This window comes from Equus caballus, chromosome 4 (genome assembly GCF_041296265.1).
Source record: "Equus caballus isolate H_3958 breed thoroughbred chromosome 4, TB-T2T, whole genome shotgun sequence".
Taxonomy (NCBI): domain Eukaryota; kingdom Metazoa; phylum Chordata; class Mammalia; order Perissodactyla; family Equidae; genus Equus; species Equus caballus.
Genome location: NC_091687.1, coordinates 96,734,560 through 96,761,359, shown reverse-complemented (window position 1 = coordinate 96,761,359; position 26,800 = coordinate 96,734,560). Strand labels below are relative to the sequence as shown.

Here is a 26,800-nt window from a genome sequence, read left to right as displayed (position 1 = left end):
CCCCAGAACTTATTCATCTTATAACTGGAAGTTTGTACCCTGTGACCAATATCTCCCCATTCCACCCACCTCCCCCGACTGCCGCCCCAGCCCCTGGTAACCACCAGTCTACTCTCTGTTTCTATGAACTCGATGTTTTTAGATTCCACAAATGAGTGGAGATCGTACAGTATTTGTCTTTTTCTGTCTGACATTATTTTTCTTAGCATAACGCCATTAAGGTCTATCCGTAAGGGCTAAAACACAAGAGCTAAATGTTTCCAATTACAGGATTTCCTTCTTTTTTGTGGTTAAACAATATTCTCTCTATACACTACATTTTCTTTATCCATTCACCCCCTGATGGACACATAAGTTGTTTCCATGTCTTGGCCATTGTGAATAATGCTGCAACGAGCACAGGAAGGCAGATATCTCATCACAATAATGATTTCCTTTGGATAAATACCCAGAAATGGGATTACTGGATCATGTGGTAGTTCTATTTTTAATTTTTTGAGGAAACTTCATACTATTTTTCAATGGGTTTTTACTCCTCACTGCACATCAGACTCCTAGGGAGCCTTTCAAAGACATGCTTGCCCAAGCCTTGGCTGCAGAGATTTGGGTATGGCCTGGGGGTGTCTTTTTGTTTTGTTTTTTGGGGTCCAGATGATTCTAATATGCAGCCAGAGTTGTGAACCACTGCTCCCACTGACTCAGTACCCTAGCTAGATAAATCCCCTGCTTTCCTGCCTTGATGCCCCTGTTCATACCACCTCTCCTCCATCTGGAAGACCTGTCCTGTCCCGTTTAGCTGTCCAAATCCTCCTCATCCTTTAGACTGGCACCTGAGCTAACAACTGTTGCCAATCTTTTTTTTTTTTTTTTCCTACTTTTTGTCCCCAAATCCCCCCAGTACATAGTTGTATATTTTTAGTTGTGGGTCCTTCTAGTTGTGTCATGTGGGACGCCACCTCAGCGTGGCCTGATAAGTGGTGCCGTGTCTGCACCCAGGATCCCAACCAGTGAAACCCCAGGCCACTGAAGTGGAGCGCACGAACTTAACCACTTGGCCATGGGGCCGGCCCCCCTCCTCATCCTTTAGGGACCCCACAAGGCCCACTCATGTGCAACTCCACAGTGAAACTTTCCTTGATCTCTCCTATCAAATATGATTTCTCCCTTCTTTGAACACATTGTCACTTCCTTTGAACATTTATTAGGTTCTGCTTTGCAACATAGTTATTTTTTTAAACTTATTTTTCCTTAAGATTGTAAACTCTTTGAAAAAACTGTGGCAAGTTAATCCTGCTCATCACTGAGCACATTGCTCTGTGGGCACTTACTCGTAGGGGCTCAGGAAATACTTTCTCAATTTTTACTCTGTTCTAGCTTCTTCTCCACTTTGCACAGTTGCTACCTCTGCCTGGAACCCCTTCCTCAAATATGCCCTGGGCTCAGCGTCACCTTATTCGAGTGATCACCCTGACCACTCTATTTGACACAGTAGCACTGTCCCGCCCCACACCCCGCCTCATCTCTGTTACTCTCCACATAGCTGTCATCAGCTGAATACTCATTTCTTTGCTGATTGCCCTTCTCCTCTCACTAGAATGCAAGCTCACTGAGACAGAAGCTCTTGTTTTGTTTGCTGTTGTATCTCAAGGGCCCACTGCAGTGCCCGGCATATAGTAAGAGCCCCAGAAATATTCACTGAATTTAATGAACGAACTTTATGGACATTTATCTTATTTAGTATGATCCTTATAACAACCCACAGCTAAGCAAGGTAGGCATAATCAAGCCCATCATCAGATAAGAACAACTGAGGTTTGAGAGTCTGGATAAGGCTTTGACCCAGGATGACAAACTTTTCTGTGACACACCAGAGCTCAGGACTCAGCTGTTCTGAGTCCTGGTCCGGGGTTCTCAGTACTACCCCCTAGCAGCTTCAGTCATCCTCTCACTATTCACTGTGTCAGTCTTTCCTCCCAATTCCTATCCAGGCCCAACGGTAAGAATTGAGGGGCCCAGGTCAAAAATACAAATGCAGGCTCACATACCCTACAATGCAACATCAGAAAATTACATGCTAAGCAAGCAAACTATTAAATAAGATATGTCTATCCTTCTCCCTTGACAAATGTACCTTCATAACAACTTCATAGTTGCATTCCCAAAAGCAGCATTCTCAGACTGCTTGGAGTTCTGAGCAGGAATATGGCAGTGAAGTTGCCGCATGGAGATGGAGCTTGTTCCGCCTTCTCTTCCCACCCTGGTCGTTTGCTTCCCTCCTTTAGGCTTCATGTGCTCCTCTCACCCACCTGCATGTCCAAGTTCTACTACTCCCCTGCACACAACTACCCTTGGCCACCCCTTGGAACCGGACACTCTAGCTGGTGGCTCACCCTTTGGGAGGAAGAGGCCACTCAGGCCCTGGAAGTGAGCCTGGGGTGAGGGGGCAAGGAATTCTGGAGTCCTGGCTACACAACCATGGGGGAAAGCAGGCTCCTGGTGGCGTGTTCCCTGGCCTCTTGGCCTCCTTGTCCCACAGGGGAGAGGAGCAACTGGAGGAGGCCCGGAGTGCGGCCATCCAAAGCTGGGGCCCATTTTGTGTAGGTCTAAGGGGGGACTGATCCTACCTCTCCTCCTTCCCAAACCAGACTGTAAGCCTTTTGATGACCAGGCTAATTCTCCCCTCCCTCAGAGGTTGCGTGGCTTAACTAGAAAATGGATGAGAATTCTAGTTGGGTCTGAGCCCTAGGTAAATAAACAAACCTCTCTGGCTTGTTTATCTATAAAATGAGAATTAGATGAGATGATCTCTAAAATCGCTTCTTTAATCTTCTTTCCTATCCCCCCACAGCACTAACAGGTCACGGCAGGTGCTCGGAAGTGTCCCCTTGATTTATTTGTTGCATAATTTGGTACGAATGCCCCAAGGCCTTGTCTTAATCCCGTCTCTTCTCAGACACAAATGCGTGCAGGTGCGTGTTTATACGTATACGACTTCAGACCTCGGAGACTATGGGGCCCTAGGGATCTCGCTTTCCCTAGAGAGTTGGTGACCTTGGGTCATTTGTATTACCTTGAAGTTGCGATTTTTATTTCCAACTGATGTCAGTCCCTTCTTAATGGATGGGCAAACACTTCATTTTCCTTGAATTGGCTGAGAATTGAAAGGGAGCATCCTTTCTCTGACACTCGGGGTTCTAGTGTAGTAGGAGTTTACTGGAGGCTGGGGCCAATTCTGAAAGGCAGAACCTCTTCACTGGGCAAGCGGAGGTTCTAGTCCAAATCAACAGACGTATAAGGAGGGTTTATTGGTGCTACAGGAATCCTAAGCAGGACGGCATGGTCTTCTAACTTCATATTAATTTGACTGGAGATGTAAGGCATAAATTTATAAAAGATAATATAACAGGGCAAGACAATTTAAGAATCCCTGCAAGCCTGTGGTTTGTGGTCAAATGAAGCATTTACACCATGAGTTCAGAGAATGAAGAAAAGTGTGAAGACGAAGTCCCAGATCTAAGGCCCTGGTATTTGGGGACTAGACACGCCGGTACAGGCAGTGTCTCCACATAGGTACTCACCCGGATTTAACAAACTGGAGGTGAGGCATGTAAAGCCTTCTGTTGGGGGGCGGAGAAGATCAGTTGCTAAGAACAGGGATGGTTTCTGATGAAGAGGCATAATAATATACAAAACAAATTAGGGACGTCAACAAAAGCTATCTTGAACCTTTATTCTCAATTATCTCCCTTGAAACTAACAGGCAGGCGGGTACTTACAGAAGGGTGTCTCAGCTCTGTTCTGAGGAACAGCTATTACCGATTCTCCAATAATCTGACCTGGAGCAGGGCAAGACGCCTGGATGGGTTGGAGCCGGAAGGCAGGGCCTGGCAGGGGAACCCGACTGGAGAGCAACGTGGGTCCCTTTGTCAGTGTAGACGATTCACATTTTCCACTGTCCACTATAATTTCCCGGGCAATAAGATAGCGTCCCCACCTCACACCTTTTGTATCCTGTCTGGTGCAAACACTCCTACGGGATGCAAAGATCCAAAATCGCCAATTTCACATTCCAAGCCCTTTAAACCACCAGGCGTCTTCAGAGTTCGCTGCCGGGCACACAGCAGGTCCTCGACAAACGTTAGCTCCCTTCTTCGCTTTCCTCATTTCCCCCGGGAACTCTAATCCCTAAAGGCTAATTCTCTGACCTTCTCTGCACCCCACAAGAGCACAGCTTTCCCTGAAAGGGCGTGGACGTGCTTCACTCCGCTCCGCTTCCGTTCGGTTCAGCAGGCGCCTCCTGAAGGCCTACTACGTGCGGGGGTGGCGGGCCTCCCAGGCCCAGCGCGGCCTGTCCCGCGTTTCCCAGGGACCCGGGCAGGAGGCAGAAGCTCAGGAAGGGAGGAAGGCTGGCTAGAGCCGTGCGCGGCTTTCCTCGCCCCCTTGCTGCACGCCGGCCTCCTTGGGAGGGAGCCCGACCTTTCCTCCGCTTTGTCCCCTCGGCAGCCCCGAAGGCTGTCACACACGCAGGCGCCCCGCCCACACCTGCTGCCCCGCGCAGAAGGCAGCGGAGCGGAGCCGGAGCGAGGGCCCGCCGCCCGGGCCTGGCCAGGCTTTCCGGCTCGGACCCCTCCTCGCGGGCCTCCCTCCCCGGGCGCCCCCGGGGGCGAACGCGCGCGTCCCAGGGCGCCGGGCCCCGGCGTCGGCTGCGGGTCGGGGCAGCGCGGGCCGCCGGCCGGGCCCAGGCCTCCCGCGTCCCCCCGGCACCCCCTCCCGGGAGGCGGGTCCTGGGGTGCGCCGGCCCGGCCCCGCGCCGCGCACCCGGCGCCCGGAGCCCCGCGCCGCCGCCCGGCCGCCCCGCAGGCAGGCGCCCGGCCGGCCGGGAGGTGGTGCTCGCCTCCCCGCGCCCGGGCCCGCGCGTTGCCGGGCAGCGGCGCGAGGCTCCGGAGGGGGCGGAGCGGCGAGGCCGGCGTGCGGCTGGCGGCCCCTGTCCGCGGTTCCGGCCCCCGGCCCACCCCCGCCTCGCCGGCCGCCCTCCGCGCCGGTGCGCGGCGCCCGGTCCCCCGCAGCCGCAGCGGCCGCCCCTCCCGGGCCGAGAGCACAGAGCCGGAGCCGGGCCGGGGCGCCGCCGCCGAGGCGCGGCCATGGAGGGGAAGCCCCGCGCCGGGGTCGCGCTGGTCCCGGGGCCGAGCGGCCGCGGGCCTTCCGCCCGCCGCGCCCGCCGCCGCCGCCGCCGCCCGGGGCTGCTGCTGCCCGGCCTCTGGCTGCTGCTGCTGGCCCGGCCGGCCTCGTGCGCGCCAGGTAAGCCCCGCGGGGACCTCCGGCCGCGACCCTGCCTGCCTTTATTGCTGTTATTTTCACAAGCCTGCTTTCCCCGCCCATCCTCTTTTATTCTCCTCCGCTCCCTCGCCTGCCTTCCTTGAGATGCTTTTCCATTCTTCTTGGGCCCAGCAAATAAAGGCACGGAGGAAAGGAGGCGAAAAAGCCAGCGGGTTCTGGCCGATCTTGCTTGAGGTCTGCAAAGCTATCCTCCTGTTATCCACCGAGCCCGAGGCGGGTCTTGGTGGCTTCGTCTCCGAATGTACCTTTATTTTCCCTGCAGAATGCAGGCGCTGGGATTGTATTTGTGCATGGCTGTAGGAGTGTGGTCTATCAAATGTTTGGGAATACTTTATTGTCGGGACGAAGGCGTACATTCGGTGTGTGTGCTTTGAAACGGGATTGCATTACTCTGAGTGGCCCTGCGTCCCCCAGATGCGGGCAGGCTGTCCGTGTACCCCGGTGCACCAGGACACAAAGAACACTCAAAGAGTATCTCTTGGAAAGCGCGCTGGCCATGGATCTTTCCAGGGAAATAGCTATTGCTATTACTTCTGCAGAGGCATTAGTACAATCGAGTGTGAAAATATTGTGATTCTTAAGTGTCAGGGCATGAAAGGAGTAAGGGCTGTTTTCAAAATAGATGCAGTTTACTGACTGTTCGACAGCATGGAATTAAGAGGCATGATTTATGAAGAAGCATGTGGGCGGGTTTTGTTGTTGAGGAAATGATTTAATTCATGTTGCTTCTCTGAAATGTTTATTTGTCCACCCTGAGCATACACACAGGATGGTCTGGAAACCATCTCTGAGCTGACACGCTGCAAGCCAATGATTGCCCCGGTGCTCACACTTGACCACTTTGGGGCCAGAAAAGGAAAGGTAGAACGAGCAGCTCTGGGTGGAGAGCGGCTGCACACAGAACAAAAACAGAAAGCCAGGGGAGCTCCTCCAGATCTTCCTTTCTGATGGGAGCAGGGCCAAAGGACTGCTAAGTGGCTTTGGAAGGAAATGGAACACGTTTGAAGGTGTCCCTTGGACTTCGCTGTTGGAATTATAACCAGTGCCATGTAGGGGTTGGTACAATACATGCTCAAGAAGGGACTTCAGGGATCATAGGAGGGAACTACTCCTCTTACGAAAGAAGAAAGTGACACAGAGAAATGACTTGCCCAAGGTCACAGGCTAGTTGGTGTGGAGTCATCACTTTTTTATTCTCCCTACTGCCCTGACCCATAGATTTAGACACACCTGAGGCCTCCAACGGAGATTTCCCGGAGCCGGGTGGCACCCTACCTGAGGGAGCCACACCAGAGCTGAGGGCGACCGAATGGGTCTCTTTCAGGCAGTACACAGAGAGTGCAGACAACTTTGCCTGACCGAGCACTTCAGGTCTCAGTCCTGCTCTCTGCGTGTTCCAGCCTGTGTATCCAGAGGAGAGGAGATTCTGGGCTTTTTTCTGTAAGGAGAGAGAGTCATGAGGAGCGCTCTGGACTTCAGTCAACAAGGAAAGCCCATCTGATACTGATGGCTTCATCTGCTGATGGACAGGGCGTGCTAATCGTTTCATTTACTGAGTGCCCCCTGTGTGCCAGGTGCTGCGGTTTATATCCACGATCCAATGACGTTAGGAGTCAGGCATCGTTATTCCCATTTTACAGATAAGGAGACTAAGGCTTCAGGAGTGTAGGTTGGTTGGACTCCTAACTCTATGCGTTTATGCATAGAGTACATCTGTGTACTCTGTACAGCTTCCCCATGTGACTGTGGCCATCTGAATATACTGCAGGTGACGTGGATAATGTAAGTAATTCTTTTGATAAATTTAAAATCAATAGTGGGGCTGTTTGTACTGTCCCTCCATAACTTTCTCTTCTTTGGAAAGTCCGTTCCTGCTTCCTCTCAACCTCCAGTACAAATATTCAACCTGGAGACATGAAATTAGTTATTTTCTGCTCTAGAGCTGGCGTCGTGGAAGCAGAGTCTTCATCCTTTCACTGATGTGTATATTGGGCTCCTCTGGTTCATACAGCTGCGTCTAGGCTGAGTAATAGAATAGGAACGGAAGAAGTGGAGGACCTGGCTCCTGTCCTCAAGGATCCAGTTGGAAACACAAAGCAGTGCATAAGCAAGTGCAGACTCCAGCACAGACCATTCCCGGGCAAGAAAGGCAGTGAGTGAAAGGGCTCCTCAGGGAAGACCTCTTAGCGGTGGCCTCTGGTCCACTTCTTGAAGGCTGTGAGGGGTGATACTGGCGGAGGGTGGCTTCCTGATGTAGGATACCTGGGCATGGGGAGTGCTGGTTGATCCTGGGAAGAGGTTGCATTTCAGTTGTTCAGTCCACGTTTCCTCTCTGTGCCACTAGGACCCTCTGCTTCCCAGTCCTGAGTGTTGTATTTTCACCATCTGAGTGGGAGGGGGGAACTGTGCTGAACCCTGCCGTGGAGGGGCTCTTTCTAAAGAGTAGGCGGTGTTAGTCAGAAAACGGCATGTCTTAATCCTGTTTTGGATTCCCTGGGTGAGGCAGCAGTCCCTGCTGTGGCTGTCTGAAAACGATCTCCTGCAGCAGGTTTCTCTTTCCTGTTAACTTTTGTTAAATGGAGTCCACCTTCCAGTTGGTCCCCTGATTTCAGTCTGTCTGTAAATTTCTGTGTTTTATTGACTTCTTGTCTATTTCTGTTTCATTCATCATTTTGAATGTGCCCTTTTGTGCTTGTTTGTTTAAACATTTATAAGTTTAGGCTTGACTGTTTGCTGTTGTGGAAACAACTTGTAATACTGTGACTTGGCTTTCGAATGTAGTGCCTTTAGGAGATACGACATCCACAATATAAAAAGAAAGAATTGTGCCCCATTTCTGCATCTTATTCAGAGATAAGTCTTTCTTAAAATAATGCTTATTATGAAAGTGATAACTTTGCATAGAATTTGGAAATTACTGGAAGGTGGAAAACAGGTACCCGTAATCCCACAACCCACGGATAACACTGTAGTTTGGTCTTTTCTTTGTTAACATTACAAAAATGAAAATTGAATTATATGTACAATTGTATTTACTACTTTTTTTCACTCAGTATTTACGTTAAGCATTTTCCTATTGATTAAATATTGTTTGAAAACACAATTTTCCATCCTAATAATTTACTTAATTATTCTTTTATTATTTCCAGCTTTTTTGGCTCTTGTAAATAATGCTGTGATGAATAACTATGTAGCTAAGGCTTTGTCTGTATTTCTTTGTGTGTGTGTGTGTTTTTTTTTAGTATACATTTCTATAAGGGAAATTAGAATGTAATTTAAATCTAAGGCCCACTAGGCTGGATCTTTGCATGTTTTGTTCAGTGTGCTGGGTGCCTAAGAGGTGCCCAGCAAGCGGTTGTTGAATGAATCAACGTTTTATATAAAGCTGTAATGCTCAAATAACCCCCAGCAGTTTATGCAGTTGCCTGTTTCACTTCATTATCACTAGCGTGGAATAGTATTTTTAAAACTCTGTTAAATAAATTTGTAATACATTGCTTTAATTTTTTATTACTTTTGAGTTGAATGTTGTTTATTTTGTGTTTGTATTCTGTGAATTTTCTGTTTTTGCTCATTTATCTGTTGTGGTATATATATATTTAAATTTTTCTTTATATTTTAAGGTTAGCAACGATTTTTTTCTATTTGTTGCATTTTCGCCCTTCCAGTGGATTTTTAAAAAATTTTATATAATTTTGAAATTCTGAGGTTTTGATTGTTTTGATTAGCAAAATCTGCCATTTTGTTTTTCTTTTTTGTATTTTTTCGTTGCTTTTATGCTTATGGCATGTTACATTTTTATGTTAATGTGCTATTTTATTATAAGCCATTTTGAGGTGAATATTTGTTATACTTTTTGAGTGGTTTAGTATCCTATAAACAAAGACTTAGATAAATATTTCAAATGTGTGATCCCTAGGCCTCCTGTGTCAACATCGCTCGGGGATCTAGGGGCGCTTGTTAAGAATTTAGATTTGTGGGGCTCACCCTTGACCTACATTAGAATCTTTGGTCCTGGCGCCTGGGAATCTTCATTTTAAATAAGTTCACAGCTGATTTTTAGGTACTTTAAACTGTGGAACCACCGATCCAGATACTATAAACCCAGTAACTGAAAATTAATAGCATTTTGGGAATATACTACTTACTATCTTGCAATTGTCTTTTCACTGTTAGAACAATTGATTTAAAATCGTGCCATTGAAACTGCCTTTTGTTATAGCTAGTTTGCTTGGTTTTCTTTGGGTTTCGAGTCGAAGGGCTTAGAGGATTTCATTTTAGATTCTCACTCCTGGCCACTTAGGAGCAGCTGCTGCAGCCTTTGTCAGGAAATGCCTCGCTTAATCCTGCAAACAGAACCCGCCCAGGGAGTTGTTAAAAGTCACCAGGGACCTGGGAGCCACAGGTTTTCTATCAGTGCCCTGGGTGCTAGAGGCAGCTAATTACTGTAATTATAATTACACTAGGTTGATTTTCCCAGATAGGAAGATACTGTTCTAACCGATCTAATTTGTTTCCAAGTTGTGACCACCCACCTTTCATCTGCGGCTTGCAGCGGCTCACAGTGACACGATTTCTTTCATGTGCTTAGGCAGCATGGTTTGTTGGAAAGCACATTGAACTGCGAGTTAGCAAACCCGAGTGTTCTCTTTGCTGCTGGTACCTTGCTTTGTGCCTGCGGACACATTACCTTGTCCTGGGCTTCTTCATCAGCGTAAGAAGGGGTCAGTGAGATTATCTCTCGGCTCCCTTTCAGCTCTTATATTTAAAGTCCGCATGTTGGACACCTTGGAATGCACTTGTTATGGACAGCAAATGTTCTGTTTCTATTGAATATATGTGAGTGTCACTAACTCACTGTCCTGTAGATGTTCGAGCCAGTGACCTGCTGAAGGCACTTCACTCCTACCATTGCATTCAAAATTGCTCACTTTGCTCTCTCTTACTCTTTCTCTTTGTGTCTTCCTTTTTTCCGTCTTTGTTGATAATGCTTTAGGTATGCCGGGCTATGGCTTATAGCTTCAGGCACTGCTTTTCCTCATTAGTGAAAAGCTAACCTTGCTACTGAAAGTGTGGTCTGCAGACCTGCAGCATCCTCACCATCTGGTAGCTTGTTGGGAATGCAGAATCTCAGGTCCCACCCTAAACCTTCTGAATCAGGATCTGCATTTGCACAAGATCCTCAGGTGATCTCGCGCACACCCTTGAAGTTTAAGAAGCACTGGGCTATGGTAATGCCTCCTGTTCCAACCTTCTGTGAGTAGGTGGTGTTGGATCACTGGGGCCTGAGTCAGCCCAGACTACTCTGGAGCCAATGTAGATCTTCAGAGACCTTGAGATACACCTACCTTTGGGACTGAATCTATGTGAATAGTTTGCAAGAGCCCTGTTCTATTTGACCAGGCAACTTCAGAACAGAATGGTTCTCTAGACCTGCCCTGATTCATAACCTATTCATTCATTACGGACATTTGGCTGGTTGTTAAAATGCTGAAATACTACCATACCAGCTCCCAAACAGCTGTTATGCTGAGCATCGCCCACCCCCCGAATGCCTTGGGCCTCCATGCCCTCCCTCAGGACTCTTCTCCCAGGAAACTCCCCAACCTCCAGCAACTCAAGGGTTAATGTGCAGCATAGCAGGAACCTCAGGACTCTGGTTTAGAACAGCACCCCTTCCCATTGGTCGGTGCTCATGCCCCACCTGCTGTTAAGTGTGTTGAATATTACCAGAACATTCAGTCATTCATCCATCCCAGATCCAGCACTTAAAAAAAAAGTTTGTTAAATGGATGTGTTTGATGGTGGTTGAAGTCATGGGCCTGGAAGACTCTGCCGAGGGGGAGCATGTAGAGTGGGAGGAGAAGGCCAAGGGCAGAGGCCTAGGAAACTAACATTAAGGACTGGGGAGGACAAAGAGGAACCCACAAAGGAAACTGACTTCATGGCAAAATAGTGTCGTGAAAGCCAGGGGAGGAGAGAGTTTTTATATAGGTGAGTGACCCATCATGTCCAGTGCTACTACACCAAACTGTTTCTCAAAGGATGGTGTGAGGGCCACCTGATCAGAATCATCTGGGTTCTTGGTGAAAACCCAGACTCCTGGTCAAGCTAGACCTACTGAAATAGGTGGTGCCTGAGGTTTTGTAGTTTTGACTGTTCAGGAACCTCCTCAAGTGATTCTTCTGCACGGTGAGCTTTTAGTTACCCCTGTAAGCTAATGGTGGCATGGGGTTGATGGAGGTTTCAAAGCATGTTATAGACTTGATCATGTTGGTAGGCCGTTGGGAAGAATCAGTAGAGATATAGTGGTTGAAAATTAAAGAGTAGAAGTAATTGGAGGATAATTCACCAAAAGTGAGCAAGTTCATGTGGACAGGCAGGCTCATAAGGAGAGTTGGGGAGAAATAATATTGGGAGAAGGAATCAGAGGGGACTGGTACAAGGTTGGGAGCGAAGTCTAAGGTGATGGAAGAAATTCGTAGTGATGCCAGCACACATGTGATGTGATTTTTGTCCTGTAGCATCTGACATTCCAAGTGTGGCCAGGGAAACGTGAGTGATTGGCTGGAGTCAGGGTTGGGAATTGTAGAGCAGGTACGTGAAGAGCCAGGGAGACCTGAGGGATCTGGCAGGACGTGGTCTGGATGATGCCGTGTGGAATCTAGGCTGGATGAGGAAGGTGCAGTTAGTGAAGGACTGAGAAAGGGGGTCCAGATGAGACCCTAGAGCAGGTGTATGAGCAGTGAGGTGGGGAGAGGGCTGGAGGGATTGGGGTTGGTGCTGTTGGCATTTAAGGTTTCAGAAGTGGATCAACTCCGGTTTTGGTCTTTGTTAATGACCCAGGGTGAGGTGTAGCCGTGGGAGTCAGTTGTTGAAGTGGAATGTGGATGAAGGCTTTTGCGTGAATAATCTGTGGATGTTGAACTTGCCAGGAGTGCAGTAGAGAGGACTGTGAGCTGGGCACAGACTCCGCAGTGAATGAAGGGAAGTGACCGGGCGACTATGCAGGATAGGGGAGGAAATACCTCTGTCCTGTCCACTGTTCTCTACCGTCACCACTGCCCCCGTCCTTGTTCAGGCTCCCATCCTCTTTTCTCTGAGTTACTGACATGGCCTCTGCTTCTACTCTGCTCCATCCAGTTCATCCTCCACCTTTAGCTGGAGGGTCCTTTTAGAAACAAATCTGGTCATGCCACTTCCTTCTTGTTTTACCACCTGCAGTGGCTCCCCGTGGTTTTCATGGTACTCCCAGTCCGAGCCACAGCCTGTGCTCTCAGGTGCTAAGGTTTTGAGGTGGGTGGGAGTGGGGACCGAGGATGTAGGGGCTCTTGAGGCATTGGGCACACTGGGTGCAGAAGATGCAAAATGTTGGTGCCGAAAGGGTCCAACAAGAGGAGGGAAGAGATGTGACTTGAAGACTGAGTTCTAACCTCTTAGATCGAGGGTCTGCAGCAGAGAGGCTGTTCTTCAACTCCAAGGTGTGCTTTGTGGTGACAAACCTGCAGCTGACAGAGGGCCAGCTTCTGCTTTGGGGGGTGCTGTGTTTGTTCAAGGAGTGAATAAGGCAGGAAGTTAGGGGAGGGTAAAGAGGTGTGCTTAGGTAGGGGTCACCTGTGCAGGTGAGGCAGTGTAGAGGGAGAAGCCAATCCGGGGTGGGGCTGGAGGAGAGAGATGTTCCTGGAAAGGGAGGCAGACAGGGTAGCAGTGAAGTCCCTCAGGGGTCCGGAAGAGATGGGATCCAGGGCAGGAGTGGAGGGATTCATTTTAGAGAGGAGGAAAACAGAAGGGGAAATCGGAGGCTGGATCTGGAGACAGACGTGTAGGAGCAGGTGACTGGTCCTGGGGGTGGTGGGTGAGACGATCTTCTGAGAAGAGGGCAAGCCTGGGGGGAATGGGGAGCTTCGGAAAATACAGCTGGTTTCCAGACAAAATCGAGGAGAGGTGGATGAATGAATTGCAGGCAGGGGCAAGGGCCCTGTTGAAGTTGGAAGGCTGGTCTCGGGAGCAGGCCAGGTGGGTGCTCTCTGCTTGCTCCTCCAGCCGCCGTGGGGGCCCAGAGCCTGGGTGGAAGACGAGCAGGTGACAGCGGTCCTGGGTTGGCCATCGGTGTCTCTTGGTGGGAGGTCAGGGGCTTTGAAGGCTCCTTGCTCCTGGTGATTGGCAGGGAATTCGCAGCCCCGCAGAGTCATTTGGAAACTCTCCTTGCTTCTTTCTTTGTTCTCTTGCCTGGGCCTGTGGAAGGAACCCTTCATCGCTATCGTTTTGGGTGCTAGGATTAACTTTGGAGCCAGAAAGCCTGAAGGGCTGCTTTAAAACACTGGATGAATTCTGCTGGGGAGCTTTCAAAGTGGGGGGGGGGGGCCTCAAACATACAAAACAAACCACCTTCTGAAGCCAGGTTCTAGGGGAACTTGGGCCAAGCCTGGGAGACAGGTGTGAACTGGTGGGAAGTCGCTAGGCCTTTTCCGCTACAGGTGTGGGCTGAGGATCAGCAGCATCAAGACCACCTGGGAACTCGTTAGAGAGGCAGAATCTCAGGTCCCACCCTGGATCTCCTGACTCTACCCTTTCAGAGCATCACCTGGGGATTTGTATGCACACCAATGTTTGAGAAGCTCTGGCCTAGGCGGTGTCTCAGTGAGGTGTGTGCATTTTAAAGACTTTTGGTTGTTACCTAATTAGTAGGGAGTCTTTAACTGGTAAAAATCCAGCACAGATTTTGAGTTGATTGGGAAAACTGAGGGAAGGAGCAGTAGCCGGTTCAGAGCCGAGCTGGGGCCGGGCTGGACGTGCAACTCAGAGAACTGCTCCTGCTCCGTATTTGCCCTCAGGGCCCGAGCATGTTTGGAAGCCTTTTGTCTGGTTCTCGGTTTCCCTGCACTGGCCTCAGCAGGAGTCAGGGCAGGTGACTCCTGGGGATACAGCAGCACCTGGAGATGGTTGAAGCAGCCCAAGTGTCCATCCACAGATGAGTGGGTGAGCGAAATGTGGTGTATCCATACGGTGGAATTGTTATTCCTTCCTAAAAGGGAAGTTCTGACACATGCTACAACATGGATGGACCTTGACATTATGCTAACTGAAATAAGCCAGACACAGAAAGACAGATACTATAGGATTCTACTTGTATGAGGCACCTAGAGTTGTCAGAGTCATGGAGACAGGAAGTAGAATGGTGCTTGCGAGGGGCTGAGGGGAGGAGGGAGTGGGGGCTAGTGTTTAATGCTGCAGAGTCTCAGTTTTTCAGGATGAAGAGTTCTGGAGACTGGTTGCACAACACTGTGAGTATACGTAACACTACTTAGCTGTAAACTTAGAAATGGTTACTATGGTAAATTTTATGTTATCTGGGTTTTGTTTGTTTGTTTGCTGAGGAAGATTAGCCCTGAGCTAATGCCTGTGCCTATCTTCCTCCACTTTATATGTGGGTCACTGCCACAGCATGGCTGACGAATGGTGTAGAGCTGCGCCTGGGATCTGGACCCATGCCGAAGCCAAACTTAACCCTCTGCCTTGGGGCTGGCCCTGATGTGGGTTTTTTTTTTTTTTTTAACCACAATTATAAAAAAACCTGAAGTGGGGCTGAGTTGGAACTAGCTGGTTGTGCAGCTGGAGTGAATGGTTTGTCAGAGCTGGGAGCCACAGTGGCCTGGGCACAGGGCAGGAGTGCATGACACGTGCTGGCTGTGGGAACAGGTGTGCTGAGGCAGGTGGCAGGCTGGGCTGGGAGGGCTTCTGGAGACCACCAGGGGCCAGATCTTGACGCGGGCAAGTTGGCAGCTGGCAGCTAGTCACACTACCTGCATTTGCCTCTGTGGCACCAGCAAGGCTCTCCAGGCCTCTCTGCCTCAGGACTGCTTCACCTCACTTTGCACTTTACCTCTCACCTCACCCCTCCCCTCACACCTCACTTCTCACCTCACCATTTATCTCTCACCTCACCCCTCTCCTCACACCTCGCTTCTCACCTCACGCTTTACTGCTCACCTCACCCCTCCTCTCACACCTTACCCTTTACCTCTCACATCTCACCTCACTTCTCACCTCAGCCTTTACCTCTCACCTCAAACTTTAACTCTCACCTCACTTCAACCTTTACCTCTCACCTCACCTCTCCCCTCACACCTCACTTCTCACCTCACCCTTCACCTCATACCTCACCCTTTACCTCTCACCTCACTTCTCACCTCAGCCTTCACCTCTCCCCTCACTCTTCCCCTTACACCTCACTTCTCACCCCTCCCCTCACACCTTGCTTCTCACCTCACCCTTTACCTCTCACCTCACTTCTCACCTCAACTTTTACCTCTCACCTTACCCCTCCCCTCACACCTCACCCTTTACCTCTCATCTCACACCTCGCTTCTCACCTCAAGGTTTAACTCTTACCTCATCTCTCACCCCACCCTGCCTCACCTCTCACCCCACTCCACCCCACCTCACCATCCTTGCATTGTTGAGTGTTTTTCTCCTGAGTAGCTGTTTGATGGAGGATGGGCTGGGGGACGGTGGGGGAAGGGGGCTCTAGGAAGAGGTTGGAATTTTTGCCTGGGCCTGAATAGAGACTGAATAGTCTTAGGAATATTAAAAAGTCAGGTTCTTGTTCCTAGCCCTTGGAATTGGGTTTTTAAATATTTTTTATGCATTTTCAGGATTACAATAGCTTTCCTCATTTTTTTTCTTAATTAGAAAAATGACATGTGTTCGTTGCAATAATTTGTACGTACTGTTCCCTCTGCCTAGAACATTCTTATCTCAGATATTATCTGCATGGTTTACTACGCCCCTTCCTCCAGGTCCCTGCTCAAATCTCCTGTAATCAGGCGCCTTCTCTAACCGTGTTTTAAGAAAACAGCCTCCTCCGTCGTTCCTGCTCCTGACCCTGCTCTGTTTTCTCCATGGCACTTATCACCATCTTGTATGTGTCTGTTTCTTCTCTGGCTCCCTCCTCTCAACAGTGAGCTCCGTCAGGGCAGACTGGATCCATTTTGTCTTTGTCGTTTGTTCATTTATTCGGCAAAACTTTCTTGGGGGCCCGCTCTGTTGGGCACTGTGCTGGCTCTTGGGGGACGTCAGGGAACAGAGTTGACGATGCGGTCTGTTACCAGGTGAGATGTGCCATGAAGAAATGGAGCAGACGAAGGGTTTGGGAGCGAGGAACTGAGGGTTCAGCCTGGGTGGTTGGGGAGCCTCATTGAGAAGGTGACTGTTCGTTTGCTGGGGCTGCCATGACAAAGCGCCGCAGACTGGATGGCCTGAACAACAGAAGTTTATTGTCACGTCGATCTGGAGGCTCCAAGTCCCAGATCAAGGTCAGCGGGGCTCTGCTCCCTCCTAAGGCACTGGGGTGGGATCTCCCCTCAGCCTCTCCCCTCGCCTCTGGTCATCCTCTGGCTCGTGGCAGCGTGATTCCAGTCTTCACGTGGCATTCTCCCTGTGTGTCCCGAGTGTGTCTTCAAATCTCCCCTTTCCGTAAGGACAGTCGTATTGGATTAGGGGCCCGCCCACTCCAGTATGACCTCATCTTAACTAATGACATCTGCCGTTACCCTGTTTCCAAATAAGGTCACATTCAACATACAAATTTTGGGGGGACATGGTTCAACCTGTAACAGTAACATTTAGTCTAAAATTCAAAGGAGGCAAAGGAGCGAGCCAAGCTTTGGGGGACAGTGTTACCCGCAGATGAAGTAGCCCGTGTAAAGTGGGCTACTTGGTGTTGGGGGGTGGGGAGGAGGCGAGGCTGCCCGAAGCAGAGAGGGGAGGGGAGGGGGGCAACAGGCACTCAGGTGTGAGAGGAGGCGGGTGCTGGGGAGCAGCATCGTCAGCCAGCAGAAAGACTTCGGCGGTACCCTAGTTAAGGTGGGAAGCAGTTGATGGTTCTAAGCGGAGGAGTGATACGAGGAGGCTTAAAAATGTAAAATTTATTGCACATTAAGTGAATTCAGCTGGTACAAAAACATGTACGTTAGAAAGTGAAAATCGCCCTACTCCCACCACTCAGAGATAGCCATTGTGACATTTTGCTGTTTTTTCCTTCCAGGCTTTTTATCACACATAGAAGCACATTTACGCAAAGTAATGGTATCATGTTCTGCATGTTGTTTGCTGACTTGCTCTTTTCACTTCACACTTTATTGGAGAATCTTCACGTTGTCTGGAAGTACAGATCCACATGGCGATCTTATCTGATGTGTGGAGTTTCTATACTTTATTTAACCAGTTCTCTGTTGATGGATAATTATATTGCTTTCAACTTTTGCTGTGATAAAAAACACTGCCATAAGCATCTTTTTACATCTATCTTTATACACTTTTCTAATTATTTCCATAGGATAAATTCCCAGAAATGGGGTTACTGGACTAGGCAGTATTCCTACATTAAATTTTGATGTCTGTTGCCAAATTGCTCTCTAGAAAGGTTGAAGCACTCTGCATTCTCTCTAGCAATGAATCACGGGGCCAGTTTGCTTCCACCCTCCATAATGCAGCCTATGACCAATCTTATTATCTTTGCCAAACTCATAGGTAAAAAATATCTCCTTCACAGTTGCATTTCTTTGATTGTGAATTGGCATTCGGCCTTTGATGGCGGCTCTCCTTGCAGTCCTTTCTCTGGTTCTCTCCTGCGGAAATCTCAGGGCTGACCTGGGAATAATAACAATCCCCAACAATTGCAGAGTGCTGGTCATGTGCCAAACATTGTGCTAGGCCCGGTGTATCTGGATTAACCTCTGAGCTACTTGATGAGGTAGGCACTGTTATTATCCCCATTTTACAGATGAGGAAGGTAAGGATGAGAGAGGTTCACTAACTTACTCAAGGTCACACAACCAGTAAGAGTCCTCCTAACCATGGGGGGTGCACCGGCAGGCAGGGTTTCCTTTGCTCTGGGTCCATCTTAGAGAATGACTCTATGAACTCCACCATTGAAATGCCCACTCACAGGCTCTGCTCACAGGTAGAGTGAACTCTGAGGATGGAGAGCTGCAGGCAGGGCCATCATGGCCCCTGCTGGGCCCCTGTCTCTCTCAGACGCCCTGGCTATGAGGGCACGCCCAAGATCTGGCACATAGAAGCTGCTCACCAAATGCTGGTTAAGAGAAATGAAGGAGGCAGACTTTTAAAAGCTACAGTATTGTGTGGAGGTACCATTTTGTTTTATTTTAGCTGATTAAAAATTGAAAATTTTAAAAACAAAAATTTCAGAACGTTAACATTTATATTATGAGCCCATATCTTCCACTACAGAGGATAATATTTTCCTTAATACCAAGTGACATTTTCTTACTGTATTTCCTCTCTTATCATGTCCTGGATCATATCCTTGTGGTTTTGATAATATTTCCACTTTGTTTTGATTATACTATTTTTCTCTGGTTTGTTTCTGACAAAAGTGTGTGGTTGTAATACATCCTCTTTGTTAATAAATTGGTGTATACCACTGATTTAAAATCAATTTCTCTTTAATTTTGACATTTTGGTGGAAGGAAGTTGATCCCTTAAAGTGCTTTGTTTCAAAACCCAACCAGTGCGCCCAGCTGTCCTGTTTCCATTGTTTCATATGCCCCTCGAGTCTTTTTAGTGCTTCATAAAATACAATGCATTAACACCTTGAGTTCTTGCCTGGAGCAGGTGTTAAAGTTTAACCTTCTAAATAATTTCCAGAAATCTTAGGCCTGAAACTCTTCTATTTTTTTCATCACAATTTATGTTGATTTTACTCATTGACAGCCTTCCAATTCCTCTTCTCCCTCTTCCAGTTCAGGGTTCAGCTCCCCATAAGGGAAAACAACATATACCTGTAGAATATGTATTCTGTCAGGCAGGGTAAACTAGTTGTGCTGCAGAAACAACTCCCAAATCTCAGTGGATTTCAACTTGTGGCTTCTGACTCCACCACGCTGATCTTTCCCTTTATCTTTTTCCTGCATGTGTTGAATTTTGTCTGGTTCTGGAAATTTTATTTACCTAGATACTACGTTTTCTTCTTCCGTCTTTGTCTTGGGTTTTCCAGTGACAGAATGCATGCCTGCAGGTAGACCTGTTGTGTGGAGATCTCATTCACTCATGTATGCATGCATTATTCAACTGACATTTTTCAAGCACTCACCTGTGCTGAGCACCATGCTGGATGTTGGGATACTAGGAGAAATATGGCAGTCACTCGTGGCCTTCAAGGAACTCACTCCAGTAGGAGAGATACTCCTATACATAAATGACTGTCCAGCAGTGGTGCTAAGTGCTATAATAGAGGACTGAAATGGTGATACAAAGAAGGCAGTAACTGGTGGAAGATGTAGGATCGAATAACTGTGTGGGATATTTTGTTTTCAGATGGGATGTCAGATGGAGCATTCTTTTAGTGCTCAAGGGGAGCATTGTTTCACGTATCTATGTTGCATGACAGATCACTCAAAATTGAATGGCTTAAAACAATAATGATATATTATTTCTCTTGGATCAGGAATTTGGACAGGGCTCAGATGGGCGATTCTTCTGCTCCCTGTAGCCTTGACTGAGGTCACTTGCTTGGCCACATGTGGTTGGCATTGGGACTGGGCTGGAAAGTCCAAGAGGGTTTCACTTATGTGTCTAGTGTCTTGGTGCTCTTTCACATACCCTCCCTCTCTCTTCCCATGTGACTGTCTTGGGCTTCCTCAAAGCACAGTGGTCTCAGGGTACTAGGAGTTTGTATTTGGCAGCAGGCTTCCAAGAGGGATGAAGCAGAGGCTGCTAGTTCTCTTAAGATCCTGGGCTTGAAAGTTTCTCAAAGAAGGAAGAAGAATGTTGCCTCTGCTGCATTCTGTTGGTCAGAGCAGGTCACAAGCCCAGCCCAGATTCAATGTATGGGAGGGAATAGGAGCTACCTATTGATGGATAGAATAGTGTACACTTATAAATTGATGGTGGTCTTCTTTGGAGATTATCTACCACAAGCACAAGATGGTTGAAGATAATGGAGAGAAAGATACAGTTACTGGAGCAAGTTCTCAGAGGAGACAGCAATAAATGATAACAATAGGTATTATAATAGCTAACTGACATTTAATGTGCACTTAGCACATGCCAGGCATTCTTCTAGGCACTTGCCATGTATTAACTGCATGAATTTATTCAATCCTGACAACTCTGTCAGGTACAATTATTAACTCCATTTTACAGATGAGGAAACCAGTATACAAGGAGATGAAGTAACTCGCTTCAGGTCACACAGCTAGTACCTAGGAGAGGAGACATTCAAACTCCAGGGCGTCCTTGGGCAGAAAGAGTGGAGCCTCTTCCACTGAGACAGGTGGGAAAGGAGGCAGTGACGGGTGCAGGTTCATGTGCGGGGGGCAGGTGAGGGATGGGAGGATGACGCTGTTGAGGAAGTTGATGTCTGATCACCTCTTTTTTCTTTTCCATGGTGGCATGGTTATCACTTATGTGCGGTGGGACAGGAGCAGGTTGGGCTCCGTGAAAAGAGTGGTTTGTAATTGTAGTGTCCGAGGCTCACAGCGGAAGGAGTAGAGCAGGAAGCTCCAGAGGGATTGTTGTGTGGTCAGGGGCCCACGGAGGTGAGGACTGTTCGTGTGCAGCAGCACCCTCCCTCGGTCCTCTGGGCGTTTCTGCAGCAGGGTTTGCCAGGTAGCGAAGGTACCTCACGGGGCTGATCCCAAAGTGACTCTCTCAGCCCGTGATAAAAATCTAATAGATCTGTTTTCTGTCCAGCTGCTGTGATTGCCTCAGTTGCACAAGATTTCCCTGGTAGCTCTCAAAAAGCAGCATTTCCATCATGGATTTGAAAAGAAGAGCACTAAACGTCCCCCTGCGTTGACCCTACAAATGTTTTTTGACCTTTCATTGGGTGCCTGTTCAAGGTGCCCTTCAAGTGCCAGATGTCACGTCTTGAGAGTGCTCATAGGACAACTTGGAATGGGGTTTTCTCCACCCGCTGTGCCCCAGGAGAGACTCACTCTTTTTGGTGGGCTAAAGGATGTGGGTGTTGACTGTCACCCGGATCAAAGTGAGAAGGAGACGGCTCCTGCTCTTCAGGCCATGCTGATGGCCTGCCAGGGGCCTGTCTGTCCACAGAAGGGCACAGGGAGAGGTGATGAGGGTGTGGAGGGAGAGTCTGCGTTTTGTGTCCCATCCATCCCCTTGAATTGCTTGTGTTGTGCGGGGTCTGCCGTGCACCTCCACATGCCTCTGTAGTCCTGCAGCACCTTAGAAAGCGTTTCTTGAGAAAAGCACATTCAATGTGGAAGGAACAGCTTTACCCCCAGGAGGCTCCGGAGCAGCTCCTGTGAGGTGCCTGCCGTCGCAGCTTGGGCTCCAGCCTGGGGGACTGGGAGGGTCAGCCCTTTGCTGGTGCTGGAAACATTTTTGTGTTTTTTGACACATCATTCTACTATCTCCTAAGCCGCAGAGCTCCCAGGGACGAATTCTGTTTCTCCTGGACCCCAGTGGCCCGGTCAGCCTTTGACCAGTTGAGGTTGGGATGTCACTTTAACTCCCGCTTTGATTCACCCTATCTCAGCTTAACTTTTGTGCTGTAAGCTGAAGCCTCTAACCAGACCAGATCTTATCCACGTCTGTTTTCTCTATCCAGCCGTTTTCTCTATCTTTGCCCTCCGGTCCTGAGAACTGACCCGATACAGCATGGCCATGACATTTTGAGTTGAAAATGGTTAGTCATTGAGACTAGTGTTGAAAGAAGGCTCATGTCTGATTCAGAGGCACAGTTCCCTGCACCGTTGCTCTGTGATCATCACAAGTGGGGTTGGCCTCATACCTCTGACCTGGCAGTTCAGCTCTTAGGAATTTACCAAGTTACAACTCTTTGATAGTAAAATTTACATAAATTTATAAAGAGATTTGTTAATGGATCCTAATCAAGAAAAATAGTGTCTCTAACTTAACATAAATTTAAATAACTTATTTTGCAATCAAACTTTCAAGACATTTCGTGCTAAAATAATTAATAACCAACAGCAGGGTTAAAAATGATCATAACAATGATTACATTTTCTCCTTTTACAAAATCTGGATTTAATGGCAGGCTTTTTATGGCAAATAAATATAAAGACCTTTTGCCCTGTGCCTCTTGGGCCTCTCCACGATAAACCCCCACTCCCTGTTTCCCATGGTGGGAACGCTGTCAGTCATCTTTTATTCCATAATGCCCAACACAATGTGTTGTACTAGTAGGTGAATGAGTGGGTGAACGGTACTTTTTCTAGTTGTCCATGGTCTTGATTTGTGGTAGTTTTTAGTCTTGTTGGTTAATTGCTGAGAAGGAATGAATTAATATACTTCGAGTTTTTATAATACTATGATGGTTGTTTGATTAAAAAGTTATGCATTAGAACTTTTGGCCATAGTGCAAGAACAAATCTGTATTTCTCTGATAGTGTAGCTTGTACACCTGCCTGGACAGGAACAGTTTCTGAGCCATATCACATTGTTTGGATTGTATTGGATTGTCGCTGAGTGATCCAGAAGTGTCTGCTGTCCATGTTAGTTAGGGGTTACCAGGCAGACACCAGGTCTCTCTGGACCTGAGAGAGCAAGAGTAGCTGATATGGGACAGCAGAGCAGTGATCAACTGAACTGGGGAGAGAGAAACAATTTTAAACAACAATCCCAGGCAAAGCCTTCATTATGGGAAGTATGTGAGATTGTAAAATAGTTCCTGAATCATGGAACTTTACATCTGGGAAGTTATGTAAATATTTGCATATATGTCAATTTCTACTTCTGTGACCCTGACAAGATGCCCCCGCGCCTGCGCCTTCAGGATCCAGGCTGTAGGAGTTAGAGACTGTTCCTTCAGGGCATAGCCTTTTTATTATTCTATTGAGATTCAAATTCTGGGGAGAGAGCCCAGGGCGTGGGACAACTTGGCCAGGAGAGAATGGGCATCTTGGGTGAAAGACATACCTACATCTTGTGTGGTGGGGGGAGTGTTCCCCAAAGCCGGCCTGGGGAGTGGGTGCCAGGCAGGCTGAAACCACAGATGTCCACTCCCGTGGCCTACATGTGTGAGTCACATGCCCACTTCTGTGCAGCACGTCTTTCCACCTATGTGTACACACATGCACACACATAATCATGCACGTATACCTAAAGGAAGATGCTCATGCAAAGGTGAGGAAAGACAGACATACAGAAAAGACAGACAGAAATACAGAAAGACAGAAATGTATGATAGACATTTTCACAAATACAAAATATGCAAAGACACGAGTACATAAAGAAGCATCATGTGTCCAAGTATACAGTTTAGTAGCAGTATATACAGAGATGCACATACATGGAAATACATACATGCATAAATACAGACCGACTCATGCCCACAGCAAAGAGCATGGGTGCTTGGAGAGAAAGAAGCAGAGGCAGGAAGGCTGAGTAGTAGAGGGTGGATAGAGGAGAGAGAATAGAGGGCCAACAGAGACAAGGAGGGGACAGCAAGTGATGTGGGACGTGAATTGGGTGAATTGGGTCTTTGTTAATATGCCTTAATAAAGTAGTTGGCTAAGATTTATAATCTGACTTTGCGTTTCTGCTGGCGTTCTTCATAGGCCTCCTGGCCCTGTTCCTTGTTAGTGTCTTCACTGATCAAGTTCGTTTGATCAAAGGACAATGTGATGCCACACATGACAATGTCCCTTGTTTGTTCAGTCTCGTTTTACTTGATCTGCCTGTGTTAGTGGACCAGCCTCTTCCCCTCTCTTGCTTCATTTCTTAGCCCCTCCTCCCACCACTCTGCCCTGGCCATACGGTCACTCCCATAAGGGGAACCACGTTGAGTTCTTTTATACCTCTGTGCCTTTACACATGCTGTTCCTATGCTGTTCCTTCTGCTTGGAATGCTCTCTCCTCCTCATTTGCCTGATTTGATGACTCCTTCAAAATCTGAGTCCAGCCATCACCTCTTCCAGAAACCCTTCTGCAAATCCCAGATGCCACAAATCCACATTTGTCCATGTGCCCCCCTTTTAGAGCACTGACCACCCTGTGCTGTAATTGTTTCTTCCTAGATCAGAAGCTTCTTGAGGGTAGAGATGACACATTATTCAACTTTATATCCTCACCACCTAGAACCACACCTGGCCCTCAGTAAACATTGGTTGAATTGTTAAATGAATGATGGAAGGAAGGAATGATTCTATGAATGAATGAATGATTGTATGAACCAGAATAGTAATGACTTGGTTGGTTCAGTACCCTAGACTCGTAAGCCGCTTCATAAAGCTGGACTTCTTTTTATCTTTCACTGCCCCTTGCCTGCTTCCTTGTAACTCCAGGACTCCTTTTTGTATCCTCTCTTCTTTTTTGAAGATCTTAATCAGTACCCTCCAGGTGGTCGAACCTCAAAACTGCATCTTCTTAACTTAAACCCCTGTAGATAATTAACTGTCATTTGAAACTCAAAGCTATCAATGTCCAGGTTCCCTGTGTGATGATTCCTTCTCTGTTGGCGTAAGAAAGGTTTATTTGTCTCATGATAAGTATTACTCATTTTTATATATTTTGGAAAATATGGAAATATATTTAGAAGAAAATAAATGTCTTTATTTCTACCACCTAACAAAAACCATTTCATGAACCATTTGACATGCATCTTTCTAGTCTTTAACAAGATGTACATGTATGTATATATAATAGATGACTTTTTCCATAAAATGGGATCAAACTGTCTATATAATTTGCATCTTGCAATTTTCATTTTCTTGCAAACATTTTCCATGCTATTACATGTTTGAAATATTTTTTGATGGATGCATGGTATTCCTTTGTAGAGCAGAATTTTTCAAGTCGTTCTTTAATTGTTTGGTATCTTTATTGGTGATCATTCTTGCCATTATATACAATGCTATGGTGAACCGCTTTGTACGTAGATCTTTGAGCTTCTAGTTATTTCCTTAAGATGGGTTTATAGAAGGAGAATAACTGGGTCAAAAAGGATAGGCTTTAAAAGAAAAAAGCCTTTGTGTGTGAAAACCAGAATGCATTCCAGAATAACTATTCCAACATATGCCCTCTGTGTTGGGATTTTAGAAATAGGCTTATAGTTTGTATAGTTCAGCAATTTTCCGGAAAGAGAGTACCTGACTGGGACTGTTGTTTTTCCAAGCTCTGTTGACTGTTAATGTTCTGTTTCATTTCTCATCGTGAGCAGGTGTTTACCACCCTATGCACACCTTTAAAGATCCAGGGATCAGGAGTCAGAGCGTGTTTGGTGTTGGAATCTTGGCCACACCAGGGGTGTCAACAGACCAGCACTGTTATTTCCTGGGGGACTGAGGGTGTGATCTGGGGGTGAAAGGATTGGAGTTAGAGGATCACAGGACTCTTTTTCTGGGGCATCCTGTCTGCTGTCACCCAGCCCAAGCTCTCTTTCCTTTGTTAAGCCTCTTTCCTGCCCCTGCTTTGTGTCACAACTGTATTCATCATCTCTGTTCTGACTGTACCCATTGTGTGTTACGGTGATTGATTGATTGATTGGTTATTGTGGTAAATATACATAACACAAGATTTACCATTTAACTATCTTTATTTTTTTTGCTGAGGAAGCTTAGCCCAGAGTTAACATCTGTGCCAATCCTCCTCTATTTTGTCTGTGGGTTGCCACCACAGCATGGCTGCCAACGAGTGGTGTAGGTCTGTGCCTGGGAACCGAACCTGGGCTGCTGGAGTGGGGTGCGCCAAACTTGACCACTGGGCCACGGAGCCGGCCCCATTTAACTGTTTTTCAGTGTACAGTTCAGTGGTATTGAGTACGTTTACATTGTTGTGCAGCCATCACCACCACCTATCTTCAGAACTTATCATCATCTCATACGGAGACTCGTAGAGTGACTTATTTTTAATTCTGTTTTTACTACCAGACAATGAGCAACTCAGGGTTGGGGACAGTGTCTCCAGATCCCAGAAATCTGGTGCTGTCTCTGGCACATAGTTGCCGTCAGTGTTTGAAGAGATGACAGAGCCACCTGAGGGCACTTCAGAGCAGGGACATGTGTGAGTGACTTAATCTGAGTCCTGGCTGTACTGTTTGGGGGTCTTTCCTGTTGTTCTCTGTGGCACCATTAGCCTGTCAGGCATCGTGGCTCCAAAACTCAATGAGTTAGTTGGCTGTGATAGAATTAAATTGCACTAATGTCTTCTGCTTCATATTCTTTCAGCAGTTTCTGTCTAATACATTCATTTGCCCTTATTAAGAACTAATTATTATTATTATTATTATTTTGACGAAGATCAGCCCTGAGCTAACATCTGCTGCCAGTCCTCCTCTTTTTGCTGAGGAAGACTGGCCCTGAGCTCACTTCTGTGCCCATCTTCCTCTGCTTTATATGTGGGATGCCTACCACAGCATGGCTTGCCAAGCGGTGCCATATCTACACCCGGGATCCAAACCGGTGAACCCTGGGCCTCCGAAGTAGAACCTGCGCACTTAACTGCTGTGCCACTA

The 26,800-nt window shown here is 47.6% G+C and overlaps 1 protein-coding gene across 1 annotated transcript in view; it reads left to right on the top strand.

Annotated features, from left to right (window-relative positions):
* Window positions 1–3,468: 3,468 nt before the first annotated feature.
* KIAA1549 overlaps window positions 3,469–26,800 on the top strand; it is a 126,690-nt gene continuing 103,358 nt past the window's right edge. The window contains exons 1-2 of the mRNA XM_070264305.1: window positions 3,469–3,547; window positions 4,504–5,298. Of these exons, the coding sequence (XP_070120406.1) occupies window positions 3,469–3,547; window positions 4,504–5,298 (874 nt within the window). The remainder of the gene's footprint in view (window positions 3,548–4,503; window positions 5,299–26,800) is intronic.